Source organism: Salminus brasiliensis, chromosome 20 (genome assembly GCF_030463535.1).
Source record: "Salminus brasiliensis chromosome 20, fSalBra1.hap2, whole genome shotgun sequence".
In the NCBI taxonomy this organism is placed as follows: Eukaryota; Metazoa; Chordata; class Actinopteri; order Characiformes; family Bryconidae; genus Salminus; species Salminus brasiliensis.
The window spans coordinates 10,221,956-10,239,857 of NC_132897.1; the positions used below are offsets into that span (position 1 = coordinate 10,221,956).

The window sequence follows — 17,902 nt, forward strand, 5'->3', positions numbered from 1 at the left end:
GATCCCACCCCATCATTGATGGCTCTAGGCTGCTATCGGTTTTTGGTCCTATCAAATGCAGCTATTACAGTTCCCAACATTCCAACTGTCAAACATTATTACTGGTTTGACAAAAAGCTTGAATGCATAATTCACTACAGCAATCTGCTGTGTTTAAAGAACTATTTAATCATGTATGAACAGTATACTGCAGGACTGTCACTGTAAATATTCAACAGCTTTTTACAATATTACCAACATCCAAAACTTTCACAGTACAAGAATTTCACTGATATTTTGTCTTCCTGTAAAAGCGATTGTACTTGGAGATGTCCGCACAAGAGCGAACCTTGGCCTCCTTGCTGCAGCAGGCCTTCCGGATCAAAGAGGACATGGTTAGCAATCTGCACGCCACCCAAGGATCGGTCCTGATGGAGGCATCTGCTAGGAAACTTCTGGAGAACCACGTTCAAAACATCACACACATCGTCAAACAGCTCAGCAAAGACATTCAGGTTAGTCGAACATAGTTTTATGGTCAAATTTACTTTCCTATCTGACACTGAATATGTCGTATCCAACTTATAAATTAGCAGACCTCAAGGCTCATGTTCCTTCATCTAATGTTCAGTCACTGATCATATTTCACAGTTCTCAAGTTATCAGATAACAAAAGCTCTACCTTTCTTTTATACAGAGGCTTAAAGTGGCTGCAATGTCCAGGCAAGTGGCAGCAAACTCAGTTAAACTCTATTAGACAGTCACCTCTTGATCATTCTTCACAGCTTATCGGCATTTGAAATTTGAGATGTCCTAGGCTAGGACTGAAAATTGGTCCAGTAACAGTGTAAAGTGTTTTTCTCCATCTCTCCTCATATCAGTTTAATTACACTGACAAAATGCAATCACAGTTAACGATGCCTGGCCCACTCACTTTCAGTCATTTCTCACGTGTAAGCAAAAAAATTTAATGACGTGTAATAAATGGCGAGAGGTTTTTAGAGCAGACGCCAACAACACCATTTACCTAAGGGGATACATTAAGCAGGATCGGCACATTAAAAATGTATTAATTAAATAAATCAATGTCCGTGGGTCATCTGTGGCAGAAGGAGCTTTGGTCTTCACAGAGTGATAAGATAGATGGATAGATAGATAGATAGATGAGAATACATCAAACAATAACAAAGGCTTCTATCATACCAGCTGAGATTAAAACAATAGCTCAGTTCACGCTGGCATTCTGTGTGGCTTATCACACCCCAGATCTATTAAAGCAGCCACATTCAAAACATTCAAATCTGTTGGCAGACCAACCAACATAATAGTTTTGATTATGAAACCATGTCTGTGTCTGATAAAGTTCAGCTGTTCAAAATGCTTCTCACTGCCAGATTCAAAGAACTTGTGGAGTCTGACCGATATATAGTACATACTGTTTTCAAAAATACAATCTGTTTTCACCTATTATATTAATAATATGATTTTAATACAATACACATGTTCTTATCCAGAGCGACTAATATAACTAGTGTGGATTTTCAGAAGTCCAAAAATACCTCTAAGCTCAGATACTGCCAAATACAAAGTCAATACGGATACCTATTGTAGATACAAAATGTCCAAAACTCAACAGCTACAAACGTACACAACACTATGCCTGAATGTCAAGGAAATCCAATACATGAATGCAATCACAAGCTTTAATTTAATAAATGAATAATTTTAAAAAATGCAATTTTGCTGCTGATTCAAGTGCTCTTGTAAGAGATGGGTCTTCACTTTGCGTTTTAGCTGTTCGGACACCCAGGGCAGCTACAAGACATTAAACATCAAACTCTCCACCAGTTGTAATGATCTTTACAGTGTGATGATTTTGGGAAACTGGGTCAAGCTGATCATTTTTGATGCATCTTCGTTTCCTTATTGCGTTTGCAATAACACTCAGTCAGTCAGTGATCATTACAACTGGTGGAGAGTTTGATGTTTAATGTCTTGTAGCTGCCCTGGGTGTCCGAACAGCTAAAACGCAAAGTGAAGACCCATCTCTTACAAGAGCACTTGAATCAGCAGCAAAATTGCATTTTTTAAAATTATTCATTTATTAAATTAAAGCTTGTGATTGCATTCATGTATTGGATTTCCTTGACATTCAGGCACAGTGTTGTGTACGTTTGTAGCTGTTGAGTTTTGGACATTTTGTATCTACAATAGGTATCCGTATTGACTTTGTATTTGGCAGTATCTGAGCTTAGAGGTATTTTTGGACTTCTGAAAATCCACACTAGTTAGAGGATATTTTAGTCACTCTGGATAAGAACATCTACTAAACACCATAAATATGAATAAATGTAAACAGGATGCTCATGCTAATTATAAGAAATCATATTTAGGCTAAGACAGGAAACCTGGCAGGAAATGCTATATATAGATATATACAGTATATTATTAATCATTAAACTTCTGCCTTTTTCCAAAAATCTTGAAATATTAAACAAAAAAAAATCCAGAGCTACCTTTTGGTGTCTACACTAATTCAAAATGTGACACACACTCTTTAGTAAAGACAATGGTTCTATACAGAAGGCAAATTGAATGCTTAAAATAGTTCTTTGCCAGGTTAAATGCTTCTTGGCTTAAACGAAAACATCATGCAGACAGTTCTTTAAATTTCTGTTGTTGTGAGACAAAGAAATCCTTTTCAGTACTGTGTAGAACCCTTTGCTAACAATGTGTATAAATCATTACTGAAAACTTTCTACTTAAAAAAACAAAGGTTATTTAGAAAAGGTTCTAAGCTTGGACATACAGTAATATATAAAATATATATAAAAAAAATATATATATAAAAAAAAACTAGTTTTGCTAGGACCGCCATTGGCTGCTTAGAATCATCACCTGGTAAAGGACTCAAACCTTGCCCTCAGAGCCTTAAGCTATAGACCACATATTTATTAGTTTTTAGATGTGAAGGGCTCAGGACCTCATGAACATTGCTTGTGACTAATGTAGCGGTAACGATACTAACATTGCGATAGTGATGAAAACACTGTGGCAATGAGGCTGGGCGTGGCTGGCGGCCGGCATACTTTGACATACATGTTAATGCCACACATCTTTGAAGCACTTCCCTTCACAATAACATTTCAAGCAAGGAGACACAACTTCTGCTTACCCAAGATTATACCTTCTCTCGGCAGCACATATACTTAGCTTTGTGGCAAAATGTAGTCCTCAGACCACCAGTGTCACAAAATGTCTTCTAGGCAAACAACAAGTCAGTCCTTGCACATGCTCATTTTAACAAAGCCCATCAGTCAGTTAGTCACTCAGCCAGTCAGTAAGCGAAATTGCCTCTTCTAGGCTGGCCCACTAGGCAGTCAGGCAAAAATGTGTAGGGCTCTTTAAAGTTTAAACACTCTCATATTGGGTCATATAACCATCCACTGAAACATTCTTCAGGGGTGGCAAAGTGTTAGTGTTTTTTCTTTTCTGGCATCAAATCGAAGAACCCTTTTTAGCACCTTTATTTTTAAGAGTGTAGTGTACACAGCAGATGCACTGCATCTTAATGCCAGCTGATTTAATAAGCTCCTAAAGAGTAAATAATGAAGCAGCTGTTACTCACAGGTGCTGGAGGCTCAGATTGTTCAGAGGGACAATGTAGCATCAGGGACAACGTTTGCAGTTCAAAAGCTGGACCACAAGAACTTGACTGGCATCGGAGACCTGCGGGGCAGAGTGGCCAGGTATCAGTCACGATGAACATCAATGTCATGTCATGGACAATGAAATCATTACAATAACAAATTAAAACTGAAAAAATAGCAGGGAAAATAGCAAGGAATGTTCAGTATTTTGCAGTTACCTTCCAATGCCTAGTTTATCTAATCAGTCCTTCATTTAAGTAAATCGTGATGAACTGCTGGCAGAACTGAACAAATTATACAGCAGCTGTTCACAAAGAAGTCAGCAACCACAGCTGTGTTCTGCTAACCAAACTAAAAAGAACTCTTAAAGCATCTGTATTTTAAGCATGTGCTAAACCATATATCTGACGCAAACCTCTTAAGTCATGTCTCACAGAGTTCATATTGAACTGAATAGTTACTGACATAACGGCGATGTAACAGATTAAGGGCCATGAACAAGAAGGGATCTCTCTAACAGAACCACCACAGGTCATAGGAAGTGGGCAGTATTAGTGACCAAGTATTGATGAGCAGTCACTCACCTCTGTGGCAAGCAGCACAGTGTTATCGATTCTGTGGATTTAATGTCCTCCAGGTCTCTTTAATGCTCTCTGACCATGACTATCGATAAAAAGATGGGAAATTAATTTTGATCAAGATTGATTTCCATGGCCTGAACCACATAGATGATAAATTTGCCATGTAGCTGCCCTGTGACTACAGGACCAGCACTATTTAAATCTTCCAAAACCTTCTACCACTATATTTATGTCTTGCTTTTTTCCATGATGTATCCCTAAAATCTATTGAAAAAAGCTAATCTATTTTTTTCTTATATTTTCTTATATTTCGTATACTTTTAAACTTAAACTACTCCTTGAAACAAGCTGGTGTTACCCTAACACCAAGCTTGGCTGCTCTATAATGTGCCTTAAAAATAATCCAGGTTAAACTGTACGGAAGTAACTGTCAAGTTGTAACTTCAGCCACACCTTCAGTAACAACACTCTGGATTACTTGAATGTGAATTGGTAGTCATATATGTCAAAATATGTTCATGGTTGTGACATCACAGCCATGGCTGAATCCAAAATAGGCTGTTTTTGCAGCTAATTTCTATATACTATATGACCCAGGGAATGAAGGGCACGTTTTGAAACAATGATTAAATATTACACTGACATATCAGAATATTATGACCACCCCTGATTTGGAATGAACTCTGCCCCTTTATATCTCCACTCACTGTACAGGAGCACTTTGTAGTCCATCTCTTTCGTTTGCTTTCTCTCACCCTGTTCTTCAATGTTCTTCAACAGGACCACCACAGAGCAGGTATTGTTTTGGTAGTGGGTAATTCTCTGCACTGCACTGACATGGTGGTGGCATGTTAAAAAAAAGCCACCTTTTGTCACTGTACACTGGGAGCAGAGAGGGTAAAGGGCCTTGCTCAAGGGCCCAACAGTGGCAGCTTGCCAAGCCCGGGAATCGAACCCACAACCCTGTTATCGATATCCCGGTGCTCTAACCGCTGAGCCACCACTGCCCCCATGTTAGTGTGAGTTGCACTGGTTAGAGTGGATCAGACACAGCAGTCCACTCACTGTCCATTCTATTGGACAGTCCTATCTAGTTGATCCACCTTGTAGATGTAAAATCAGACAGACGCTCATCTGTTTGCAGTTTGTGTTGGTCATCTTCTAGTCCTTCATCAATTTTCTGAAATGACTGTGCACTTTGAAATCAAGGGAATTTGTTTTTTCATCATTACATACATGGGCCCTTTAATTCATGCCATGCATATTAATACATTGTTTCTGTCTGTTGTTTAATTAGGTGTGATGCCAGCATAGCAAAGCTGTCGGGTGATGTCAAAGCTGGAGAACAAGAAATCTCAAAGCTCCTACAAGAAATGGGTGAGATGCGTTCTGGGATTGAGCTCAGACTCAGAGACTTGGAGCTCAAGGTGAGTTTGGTACAACCTTATATTTCCATACAAGCTCATAATGTCACAGGAATTGCACATGTTCTGCCTCTAAACTAAAATGAAGTGGATCTGATCTCGGCCAGTGCCTGATTGAGGGCCAAGCTGAAGAGGAATTGCACTGCAGCTCACATGGAGTAGGCGTCAGTTGTGAAAATTCTTACAAAAATCAGACAAGGCTCTGTGCCAAGTAGTTTGGTGTACATTTCATAACCACTATATGATGTCAGTTCAGATCTGTGTCGCTATGTTTGGACATTGATTCAACTGTTTGGCAAAAAAACAGCCTTTCCCTCATAATCAAAACTATAGTCAATCATCCAAAAAGCAAGACCCTAAAGGTTATGCAATCCCACAATTTATTTGAACTCCGTCTGTTGTACATAATACTGGATATATCCCACATATTGCTCAACTACTTTGAGTGAAGTAAATATTTGAGTTTACTCAACTGATGATAATAGACTGTAGTCTGTTGCCATTAGCAATTGTATAGTGATTGGCCCATGCAAGCTTAAAAACGGCACACTTCAAAAAAAGGGAAAATGCACTGATGCTGGATGTAATCATTTCATTTATTTATGTTTCTTAACAAGTACATTTAACACTAGTCGGCTGTGATGTTCCAGTAATATATAGTGACCTTTTGGGTTTGTTTGTGCAATACAAACACGTTGAGTACAATATACACCTTTCTCTTTACATTTACATTTATGGCATTTAGCTGACGCTCTTATCCAGAGCAACTTACAAGGTAACTCATATTACAGAGGCCAGTGTAGTGTTAGTATTGGTGTAGCACAGCATAGTCACCCAGACTGGGAATCGAACCCCAGTCTCCCACGTGGTATGGTAGTTCACTGGCAGGTAGTGGTGTTATCTGTTGCTCCACACCAACCACTATGGCTCTTTGGCTCCTGGCACCATCTATATGCATAATGGTCATGTTCTCCCCCCTCACTCACAGTCAGTGTGTTGTCTTTCCCCCAGGCTACCTTTTATGGGATTTGCATTTGTGTTGTACATTTTGGTTAGCTGCCTTGTCTTGGAATTGTAGACCGTAAGAGCCTGTTACCATTTTCCCTACAGCTGAGTACTGCAGTGCTTGCTCTAACATCACCGTAGCTTTTTGGCAGTTAAAAAAAAAAAAAAAAAAAACCTGTTCACTGAATGACTTTAGGGACAGATAAATGCCTTATAGTACCTAAAGACAGTCCTTTATCAGCCTCTAAGCAGCATTACTTCAGGCTTTTACTGTCTGCTCTACCTGCTACTGGCTACTCCTGTCTCTAGTCACTCAGCATTGGTTACTTTGCTAAATTCAGCCAGTTAACTATCTACCGATCACCAGATAATGATTGATATGTACAAGTATAAGTTACATATGGCATACCTGTTGTCAAAATTGCAGCCGTTACTGACTGCTACAGGTGTATTTTGGCACCTGTCACTTGGTTGGCAGGTTGTACTGACTGATTGGCATCGGACAGTAACCTAAATGCTCAGTGGCAGCAGTCAGTCAAAACATAGCAGCTGCTAGTCGGCTTGTGGCAACAAATCAGCATGTGTATTATGAATGAATTTGTTTGATATAATTTTGTAGGGTGATTGATTTTACTAACAGCATTAGCACTCTGCAGAACTAGGTAAGGTCAACCAACCCCCACCCCCCTCCACATCTTGTACTCAGACGTTCCTAAGCAGTAGCCTGCCTAGCTCACAAACTAGAATCAGGGCACCCACTCTGACCAGGTTAATTGACCCACATAGTGACATCAGCTTGACTGATTCATTGTTGCTACACATCAGTGGTAATCGTCTACAGTGCAACAAGATGAATTTAACTCTGTTGTACCACAATACACAAACATACATTACATTCAGAAGACTCATGAGATCACACAGAGCATTTGTACACACTGGATAAGAGAAATGCGTAACTATTCTTTATTTTTTCTTTATAGATTTGTCTGGTCTCAGAAAGAACAACCTTATTTTTGGCATAATACTTTGGCAGAAAACTCCCAAATCTTCGTGTGGAAAGTTTTATACGCTTAACCTAATTGTTTTTTAAAAGCAGCAGGTTCACTAAAAGTCTAAGTGAACTGGGCTTACAATGTGACCATTCCTAAAAGACAGACATGCCTCAAAGTCTACAGAGTTGCTGGGTAATTACGAAATAGACTTGCTTATACAGTTTCAGATACTCTGATATACTGTTACAGCTATGAAAACAGATAAAATTATATTGCACAGTAAAAACATACTAGCGGCTCATTTTTATAGGCTACAGAATGTAATATAGTGCCATAAACTGTACAGAAAAGTATTTTAATCACACAAAAACAGAAAACTGTATGAGAGCCATTGCAGTAAAATGACTGGATGCAACCCATAGGGTTAGCAGGATGAGTTTTATCAATATTGGTAAATGTCAACACAGGAATATAGGCTACTGTAAAAAGCATAGACTGAGTGGGCATGTTATTACTGCTGATACACCTCCACTCCAGATCTGTAGAACTGGCAGCACTATAAACTGTTGACAACAGTCTGTGTGGGTGTGCTGTTTTATGAAAAAAAGGAATACTTATTTATTCAGGAATGTACCATGTTCTTGAAGGTGGCTCATTCATATTTGTTTTAATTACATCTTTTCACACACACACACACACACACACAAAATATTCAGCTAGCGTCTGCTAGAAAAAGGCCAACAAAAAGTGAGTAGAAGGCAAGCTACTGTGAACATTTGAGTAAGACCGAATAGTTCGGCCTTGTATGAACTTTGTAAACCTTTTAAATTCAGTCATCAAAAGAAGACAGCACTACAGACAGCAACTATATACCTATCGCTAAACCATGGCTGAGAGTCCGCATGGGTGTGCAATTCTGGAGGAGAATATTTGTTTATTTATCTTATGGTTGATTAGGTAGTTATTTAAATAAATAGCTAATTATAGTGTGCATTCATAGCTGTGAGCTAAACTGTAAAGCTGCATTAAAAAAAGGCATTTCCATCTTAATTCAACATTTTCATCAGAAATACTGTAGCTCAAAATAGGACTAGACCTATATGGAAGAGAAGAAGCTTTACCTCGTGCTTATCTATAGGGCATAAACAAACATTTCTTGAGCATGCAAGAAAGTACAGGCTTGAGTTATAAACATGCCTTAGCTCCAATACTGTAGCTCATTTTCCATTTCCATTAGCTATTGCTCATTTCTCCTGGCCACTGGAGTTCTTCCACTGGAAAAAGGCCATCTTCTCATTTTCCCTTAAAAAGCTCAGTTCCTGCAGTGGCTGCAGAGCTCAGAGCTTCACAGTAAATCACTGTGATTTAAGTACATTACGTCTGGAGGGGGGGTGGTCCCCAGCTGCCATAAAGGTAATTGAAAATGAAAGGGAAACAGGTCAGCGAGAGCCAGCAGCAAGTGCAAAAGAGAGCCCTATCTCTAACCAGCACAAGTGGCACCGGCCGAGGGGGGTGGACGCATGTTAAAATGCACAAATGTGGCGTTTCATTAAGGTGTCCTTTGTGCTCTTTGCATAAATTATGACCATTTTATCCAAATGAGGAGGCAATGTGCCAAGCTCTATTTATTCTTAAAGAACAATTTCATGAAAAACATAGTTGAGGCTCCCTTGGTCCAGACCAAGCAAGAAAATTTTACATTGTTACATTTTAGACCTTGTTTTGCGTTTATATTGACATACTTGCACTCGAAATTTGACGTTACTGTGGCTGCATCCCAAACTCACATGTCTAACTACACTAATGAGTGTAAAGTGCGGTTTGGGGGACAGCCCCACTAAACTAAAGTGCCAGATAAAAGTTGTTAAAACGCAAAAAGTAGTTTTAATGGCATGTCTGATTTGTATATGTAATTTGTCAGATATCAAAGTCACTTGGAAGGCTAGAATCTTCACAATCGGAGCAGACCGCATCCCAGAAGAGTACTTCAGGAGATCTACAGAGGGACATCCAACATCTTGAAATGAAGTGAGACACTAAATGAGTGATTTTGTGAAACAAACTAGTCCTGCCATGGTATCACAAACTTGTACTTGTTAAACAAATATAGCTGAATAAAATATAGTATCTAATCATATTGCATCAACCATAATAAGATGCCAGTACACTTAAGGCACTAGTTTGGTAATTGAATACATTAGATTAGGCTGTTATTGGCAGTCTTAGCATTTGCTGTAGCAACTCCACTCCCAGGGGTTTAATTGTGGGTTAACTCAGTCGAGACAGCCTGTCAGAAGTGTTTGCTCCAATGAGGGAGAAAACATAGGGGGGGGCTTATGAGGCACTGTTCTGGTACAAATAGGTCCCCCAGGGGAGGCATATAACTTTATTCATATATGGGTATAAATGGTCCTCCTGCCAGCCTGTGTGCAGCAAGAACAAAACTCCGGATGAGTTCTCAGACTTTACCCTGTGTCTGCCCACCTATAGGGCCATCCTCCTCTGAGAAAGCCTCAACTGCGATCCAAATGGCAGGATCCAATGTTCAGATGAGAGTGGAATTTTAGAGATATTACATTAACAGAAAAGCAATTTGCGGGATGTGCTTGCAAGGCTGCACAAGAAAAGTGACTCAACAGCTCGTGGCAATTTTTAAACAAGCTAACTATATGCGCCAAGGGGCAAACAAACAAATTGAGAAGAACAAAGAGACATTTTGCTTATGAGAAAAGATTATAACTCAACCACTAATTCAAAACTGATCAGAGGTGATCTCAGGGTGATTCATTTTGCGAATATTGTCCATGTTTTGCCATAGGGAGCTTGTGAAAGGCCTACAAAACCAATACTAACATTAATGTGAGTTGTACAATTACAGCATGTGATAAAGGTAATGTAACTGTACAGGCCAATCCAGTGGGTCCACTGCTGGTGACATGGATGGACATTAGGTGGCTAGGCTATTCTAGATGGTCGTGTCCCCTAGCTCATATCCATACACATGGCCTATTGCAGTTCCAAGCGATATTTACCTTTGTTGCCTAAATACAATCAATATACATCTAGTACCCGTAGGTGTGCTTAATATAAATGAAGATGTTTTATATTCATTTACATTTACATTTACGGCATTTAGCAGACGCTCTTATCCAAAGCGACTTACAAAGTGCTTTGCTATTTACCCAAGAAAACCTTAGCTAGTTAGAATAGGCTAATAATTCAAAAGATACCTCTAAGCTTAGACATTGCTAAACACAAGACAATAAGGCGACCATAGAACTATTCGTCCAAGTACTCTCTGAAGAGGTGGGTCTTCAGTCTGCGTTTGAAGACAGCGAGCAACTCGGCCGTTCGGACACCCAGGGGCAGCTCGTTCCACCACTTTGGTGCCAGGACAGAAAAAAGCCTGGACGCTTGTCTTCCGCGGATTTTGAGGGATGGCGGGTCAAGCCGAGCCGTACTTGAAGCTCGAAGGGCTCTTGGTGCGGATCGGCTTTTGACCATTGCCATCAGATACGGAGGGGCTGGTCCGTTCTTGGCTTTGTAGGCCAGCGTCAATGTTTTAAATCTGATGCAGGAAGCTACAGGAAGCCAGTGGAGAGAACGCAGCAGTGGAGTGACATGGCTAAATTTTGGGACATTGAAGACGACCCGTGCCGCTGCATTCTGGATGAGTTGCAGGGGCCTGATGGTGCGCAGAGGGAGACCAGCCAGAAGAGAGTTGCAGTAGTCAAGTCTGGAAGTGACGAGAGACTGAACAAGGACCTGGGTGGCCTCTCTAGAGAGGAAGGGTCGAATTCTCCGGATGTTGTACAGGAGGAATCTGCAGGACCGAGTTACGTATTCATATACCAATATAGATAATGTAGCACCACCAGTCCTTGTTGCTGGACCATGGCGGGAGCCAGATCAACTACAGACACAGGAAAAGCATTGAAACACACTTAGATAGGCCTTAAACTAATAAGTGGACACAGGTTTTACTTTTTGCAGTAAGGGATGCCAGCAGCAGATAGTGTGTAGTGGTTTCTAAGAGGTGAGACTGGGTCCAAATCCACTTCCACTAATCACACTTTCATTAATCCAGGAGAGAAATAGACTTAAAATATATATAAAAAAAATATTTAGAAAATAAAGCATTCAGTCAGCCAATAACATTATTGGATTCAGCTAGCCAAAGTATAGTGTTCAGTCACACAGTTGCAGGATTTAGTTCGCCAGCATTCAGCCCGCCATTCAGATTGCAGGATTCAACTGTCCAGAGCAGTGTCCGGCTTGAAAATCAGATTGCAAAAAAAATCCAACTATCTAGTGGAAAAACAGTGTTCAGCTAGCCAAACAAATTGCAAGATTCAACTGGCCAGCCAGTTAGAGGGCATGATTCAAATAGCTAAATGTAGAACTCAGTTAGCCAACCAGATTGGAGGATTCTGTACTTCAAAGATAAGGCACCTAAGATGTCATGTGGTATACTGTGGCAGTATAAAGGTAATTTAACAGCAACTTATCCTGCAGTGGTTGTACAGGATCTTCTGTGACATGGTGTATAATGTAACACTATAAAGGTAATTGAAAGGTAACTGCAGTACCTTGTCCTGGTTGTGCAACATGTCCAAATTTATTGGGGAAACAAAGATATGAGTACCTGTGACCCACTATGTTCTGATGGCTGTGCAGGACGTCCAGTGGGCTGAGGGAGTTGGAGGAGGAAGCAGCCAGGCTCAGGAGGTGGACAGAACAGCAGCTGAGCAGCACAGCCCAAACACGCACAGAGGATGGTCAACAGCTGCGCATGCTGCTGCAGGACAGAGTGGTAAACTGTGTTTGGGGCTGTGAGCTTGTTTTCAGGGTCACTGCTAAGCTGTCTAATTAGATCAGTTGTAATTAGTATGCATTTTTGTTTGCCAGTATGGGAAACATTACAGTACAGTAAATCTGAGATGGCCTCTTGCAGAAGCAGATGAATTTAAGCCTTTACCTACCACCCTCAATGGTAGCATTGTAGCTAGGGGGAGTCCTAGCTAATGACTAGATGAGAGAAAAAATAAAAATAAATGCAAAACAAAGACATTATCAGATCCAGTAATCTTGCTGCATGCACCTTGTATGTAGGAGGATGTGGAGGTAAGGCTAAAAGCACAGGTGGAACTCCTCTCTGCTCATGTGGACAATCTGGACAAGCATTTGGAAAAGCAGTGTTCCACAGATCGGGTCAAGCGTTTGGAGAGTAAACTTAGCAGCAGGATTGGTCATCTGGAGAAGAGCTTCAGAGATGAACTAGAGCAGATGAGGAGAGAGTATCAGACAGGTGAGCGAGTCAGTCAACTACACTGTAATTCTCCAAAGCCTGAATATTGCAAAAATAGCCTAGCATTGTTTCATGTCATGACAATAAACACATTTACCTATACCCACAAACTGTCTACAATAGTTCAGCCCCACCCATCCAGATCCATGTTCGAGATTCAATTTGATGCAGATTTGCCAGTTGTGGAACAGCCTTGAATCTCAACAATCAGCTCCTACAGCCAAGGTCTGCAAACCCTGAATTCATCACTTGGAGTTCCATTATTCCTTAGACTTCGCCTGACAGCAGGCACACAAACAGTACACCTATAACCCGGACAGGGACTGCACTACCACGGTCAGTGACTCATTGGAAATACTTTTTAGAGTAGGCTTAGACTAATCTGGGTCTGGAAAACTGGCTTGTGGTCAAACCAAAGTATCTTGTTCCTTTAGCAGCACTACAGGTTAATGCATTATTTACTCCAGGAAGTTGTTTTGCATTACCTTGTGTGCGCATGAGGTTTCCATGAAAGCACAGCTGCCATTTTAACAATGAGGACACTGCTGGTGCTGATTTTTTCACATCCTTCTGATACTTTTCCTTTAAGAGCTGCCATTGTTTTTGCCACTTTGATAACATTTAAATGACTTTTAAAAAATGATTCATGTCACTGTTGGAAAGCATTCCAAACGCTGAAAAATATTCCAAACACTTTTAAAAAAGGATGTCAAGCGTTTCTGAAAAGGTTTCCTTAAAAATAATTGCTTTTAAAAAAGATTCAAATCGATTGTGAAAAAGGTTTTATAGGATTTTTTAAAAATCTGATCGCTTTTGAAAATAATTTAACACTTCACTCACTTATGGAAACAAAACACAAGCAATAAGGTTTGACCAAAAGATTTAAATGTCTTTTTAAAAGGATTCACGTCACATTTGAAAAGGATTCCACATCCTTTAAAATAGACTGAAATTGCTTTCGGAAAGTAATTCGATCCACTTTTAAAAAGGATTCAGATCGACTATGATGAATAATTCCAATCACATAAAAAAACTTAAATCAGTGATTCCAGTCACTTAAAAAAAAATTATAAGAAACATTACAAAATTCAAATCCCTTCTGAAAAGGATACAAATCGTTTCTAAAAACGATTCCAAAGTATTATTTCTTTTAAAAGAAATCCTTTTGGAAAAGGATTACAAACTTAAAATGAAAACAATTCAAACCACTGATGAAGATTCAAAATTTCAAAATTGAAAAAGCTTCAAAATGCTTTCAAAAAGATTCAAAGTTCCTTTAGAAAAGGATTGCAGTGTGTTTTCCAATCACTTCCAGGTTACTTCTAAAAAATATTTCAATTGCTTTTGTAAAGGATTCAAATCATTTGAAGCATTTGACAAGGATCCCAATAACTTCTGAAAAAGGTCCAAATTGTAAATTAAGAATCTTTTCAAAAGTGATCTGAAAGTTTCAAACAGTCCAAATCAGTTATTCGATCTAAAATAATAAATTTGCTATTTCCAATCAGTTATTCCAATATTTAGATGATTTAAATCCGTTACTAGAATCTTTGAGATTCGAATCAGTTTGTAAAGATCCGAACAACTAATTCGAATCACTTGGAAAGAGTCGAACTAAGTAATTCGAATCACTTAACGATTCGAACAACTGATCCGAACAAGTGATTTAAATCACACTGGAATTCGGATCAGTTTTCAAAAAGATTTCAACACCGAAACAATCTCAAATGACTGCTGACCATTAGCTATACAGTTAAACTCACTGCACTCCTCATTCTTGATTGACCATCATTAGCTACAAACATAATTAAATGACGTTATGCCGTTAACTGCCGTTTAATACCGTTAAACCCCGCAATTAAAGAGAGATATGGCAATGGGTACAACTTTCAACTTGGTACTAAACAGTTACGGGTGCCGCTCGATTCATTTTCTGATTCAGCTTCTGATTCACCAGCCTCTCAGTCGACTTTACCGCTCCACCTGAACTGGTTCAGCAGGTGAATTCAGTCGCTGTTATGAGCGTTAGAAAACCACAGCGGCATCTTTTTTTTAAGCTGTACACGATCCTGAATATACAGCTACACAGCTACAATTAGCTATGTGGCGCATGCTCGTCTAGCTGTGCTCAGAGTGAATGCTCCCCTCGAAATGAATCGGTTGAATGAGACGGTCAATTAAGTAAAACGACACGCCGAAAGAGTCGATTCAGTAATAGCGCACATTCGCTACTTCTTAAACTACCAACAAATACAGAACAAATAAAAACAAATACAGCAAACCCAATTTTGCCAACAAAGCTCTGTTTGCTAAACAACACAAAGTAAGCCAACAAAATTTGAATTCATTTTAAACATATTAAAGCACCTCCATGGAAAAATAACACAGGTTTAATGTTTGCTAGCTAGGATAACTGAGGAAAAAAGGCGTCTGTTAATGTGAACTAGCTAACACTCACAAAACGTATAGGTGGGGCTGTTTAAATTTAATGTAGCACATGAAATATAGCCAACAATATTTTTACAAAATCTTACCTTTGAATACACCCACTACAAAACAATGTGGCAATTACCTGCCCAAACAGTTTCCTCAGAAGCGAGAAGAAACCGGAGGTGCGCGCGCTAACTGAGGAGAAGTAGAAAATTAGAATTATGGGCGTGGCGCTGTTTCAGTGGGCGTGGCGCGGTTTAAGTGGGCGTGGTGCGGTTTATACGGGCGTGGCGCTGTTTGAGTGGGCGTGGCGCGGGTTAGGTGGGCGTGGCGCTGTTTGAGTGGGCGCGGCGCGGGTTAGGTGGGCGTGGCGCTGTTTGAGTGGGCGCGGCGCGGTTTGAGTGGGCGTGGCGCGGTTTATACGGGCGTGGCGCTGTTTGAGTGGGCGTGGCGCGGGTTAGGTGGGCGTGGCGCTGTTTGAGTGGGCGTGGCGCGGTTTATACGGGCGCGGCGCGGTTTGAGTGGGCGTGGCGCGGTTTATACGGGCGTGGCGCTGTTTGAGTGGGCGTGGCGCGGGTTAGGTGGGCGTGGCGCTGTTTGAGTGGGCGTGGCGCGGTTTATACGGGCGTGGCGCTGTTTGAGTGGGCGTGGCGCGGTTTATACGGGCGTGGCGCTGTTTGAGTGGGCGTGGCGTGGTTTCGGTGGGCGTGGTGCTGTTCGAGGTTCTCTAAATATTATTTTCTACCATAATACCAAAGGTTAAAGGTGGAGCAATGGCAGATACTACGTTGTTGTGTAACTAATGTTTATAAACACCAACACTGCTATTTTAAAACAATGTTGCGAGAGACAGAGAGAGTAATATTGTAATAATATTATTGTATGTACGCTCTGGAGCAGCAGCACATGAGCCTAAAGTCAGCTTACTCAATGTCAAGTGTCAACTAAAGCCCCCCCAGTATTGGCTGTTGAGTTCTCTGTGATGAAGCTCCATCCAGTACCTTAGGGATGGGCTGAAGTGGCATTTGCGATCCAGAACTAATCATCCAACATCTGGAACTTGATCTTACTAATGCTATTGTGACCAATTGCAATGAAATCCTCACAGCAATGTTCACACAACTAGTGTATTCTTTCATGATTACATGATTAAAATAAACCAATAGATAAACATGTGTCTACAAATATTTGGACATAAAGGACTGCTATCCTATATGGGTGGATTTACAAGACAGGGATTTAGCCTGGTCCAGGACTGCACAGCATTCTGAATGGAAGTGCATTAAAAGGAAAGCATAGCCTGGAACAAGGTTAACCCCTATTTGGTGAATCTACCCATAGTGTAGCATAAAACAAGTATCCAGCCTTCAGACAGCTGTTTCAGCTACAAGGGGACATCTATCCCCAGCCAATTTCTACCTCATTTCCTCAAAGTGATAACTCTCCCCAGAGAGACTTCCAGAGCTTGACACAAAAACACCAGGTCACCTCAGTAAATACAAGCAGCAAAGGAAAGCTTGACATTCAGCATTCAGCTCAAACCCCATGACACAAGCTAAAGACTTTCAGTCAACAGCTCACTTTCTACACCAAAGCAGGTTGAGGGAAACCAATGCATTATAGATGGTCTACTGAACACATGACACTCACTGGCACAGAAGGTCCACAAGTGTTTGTAGACAGCCCTCAGAAGTTTTCTGTATGTGTCTGTGAACTCTTTGATTGACAGGGTTCCAGGAGGCCCTGGATGCCATTGCTTCCCTGAAGGACATCAGTGATACCAAGGCCAAACTAGACAAAGGAGAACTGAAGAAAGACATCAGACAGATTCGGAGGAAGATGGTAGCAGTGCCAGATGCCTGAGCTATAAGGAACCCTGAGATGGCAGAGGAGTGTATGGGGAATAAGGCCTCGTTATATCGACATTGTTATTACTTCCAGACAGATTAATTGCATTAATAAAGAAACCCAAAGGAGCAAAGTCTCCACTGATGTCACTGAACTGTATGAACATATGATTAAGGACTATGTTAAAATGGCTCCTCATTAGCTTGATGTTATAATAGATAAGGTGGTACTTTAAATATCTTGCCCTACTGAATATTCTATTGTAATCCATTACTCCCTATAGTCTGCACTGTGACCCATGATGTAAGAGAATAGGAATAGGAGGACACTATTTGTACAAGGTAATTACAGAAGCTCCACATGTCTTGTCCAAATGGAACAGGTTGGGGTGCATGATGTCAGTCAGGGGATGTTCTTTCAGGTCCAGTATCTGAGGTAAATCAAAGAAGCAGACTGTTTGCTGTGCCAAGCAAGGTAAACAGCTCTAGCGAACACATTTCAGTCACAGGTCTTTATTATTTACAGTCTGGATCATAGAAACCTATGCGTGTTGGAGAGCACCTGTAGCGGTAAGGTTACTCAATGCTAAAACATCCATCTAGCAGCAACTGCAGACAGTAGCAGAGTAAGCAAGCTAATTAACCTAGCATCAGAATTCTCTCATTTGCTTTATGTGACGCAACTG

At 40.5% G+C, this 17,902-nt stretch overlaps 1 protein-coding gene across 1 annotated transcript; it reads left to right on the forward strand.

Annotated features, from left to right (window-relative positions):
- The first annotated feature begins 308 nt into the window (after positions 1-308).
- fam81b (family with sequence similarity 81 member B) lies at positions 309-17,232 on the forward strand. The gene is made up of 7 exons (XM_072665289.1): positions 309-494; positions 3,610-3,728; positions 5,508-5,637; positions 9,553-9,659; positions 12,309-12,444; positions 12,744-12,939; positions 17,099-17,232. Exons 1-7 carry the CDS (start codon positions 309-311, stop codon positions 17,230-17,232), a joined length of 1,008 nt encoding a protein of 335 aa, XP_072521390.1.
- The last annotated feature ends 670 nt before the right edge of the window (positions 17,233-17,902 follow it).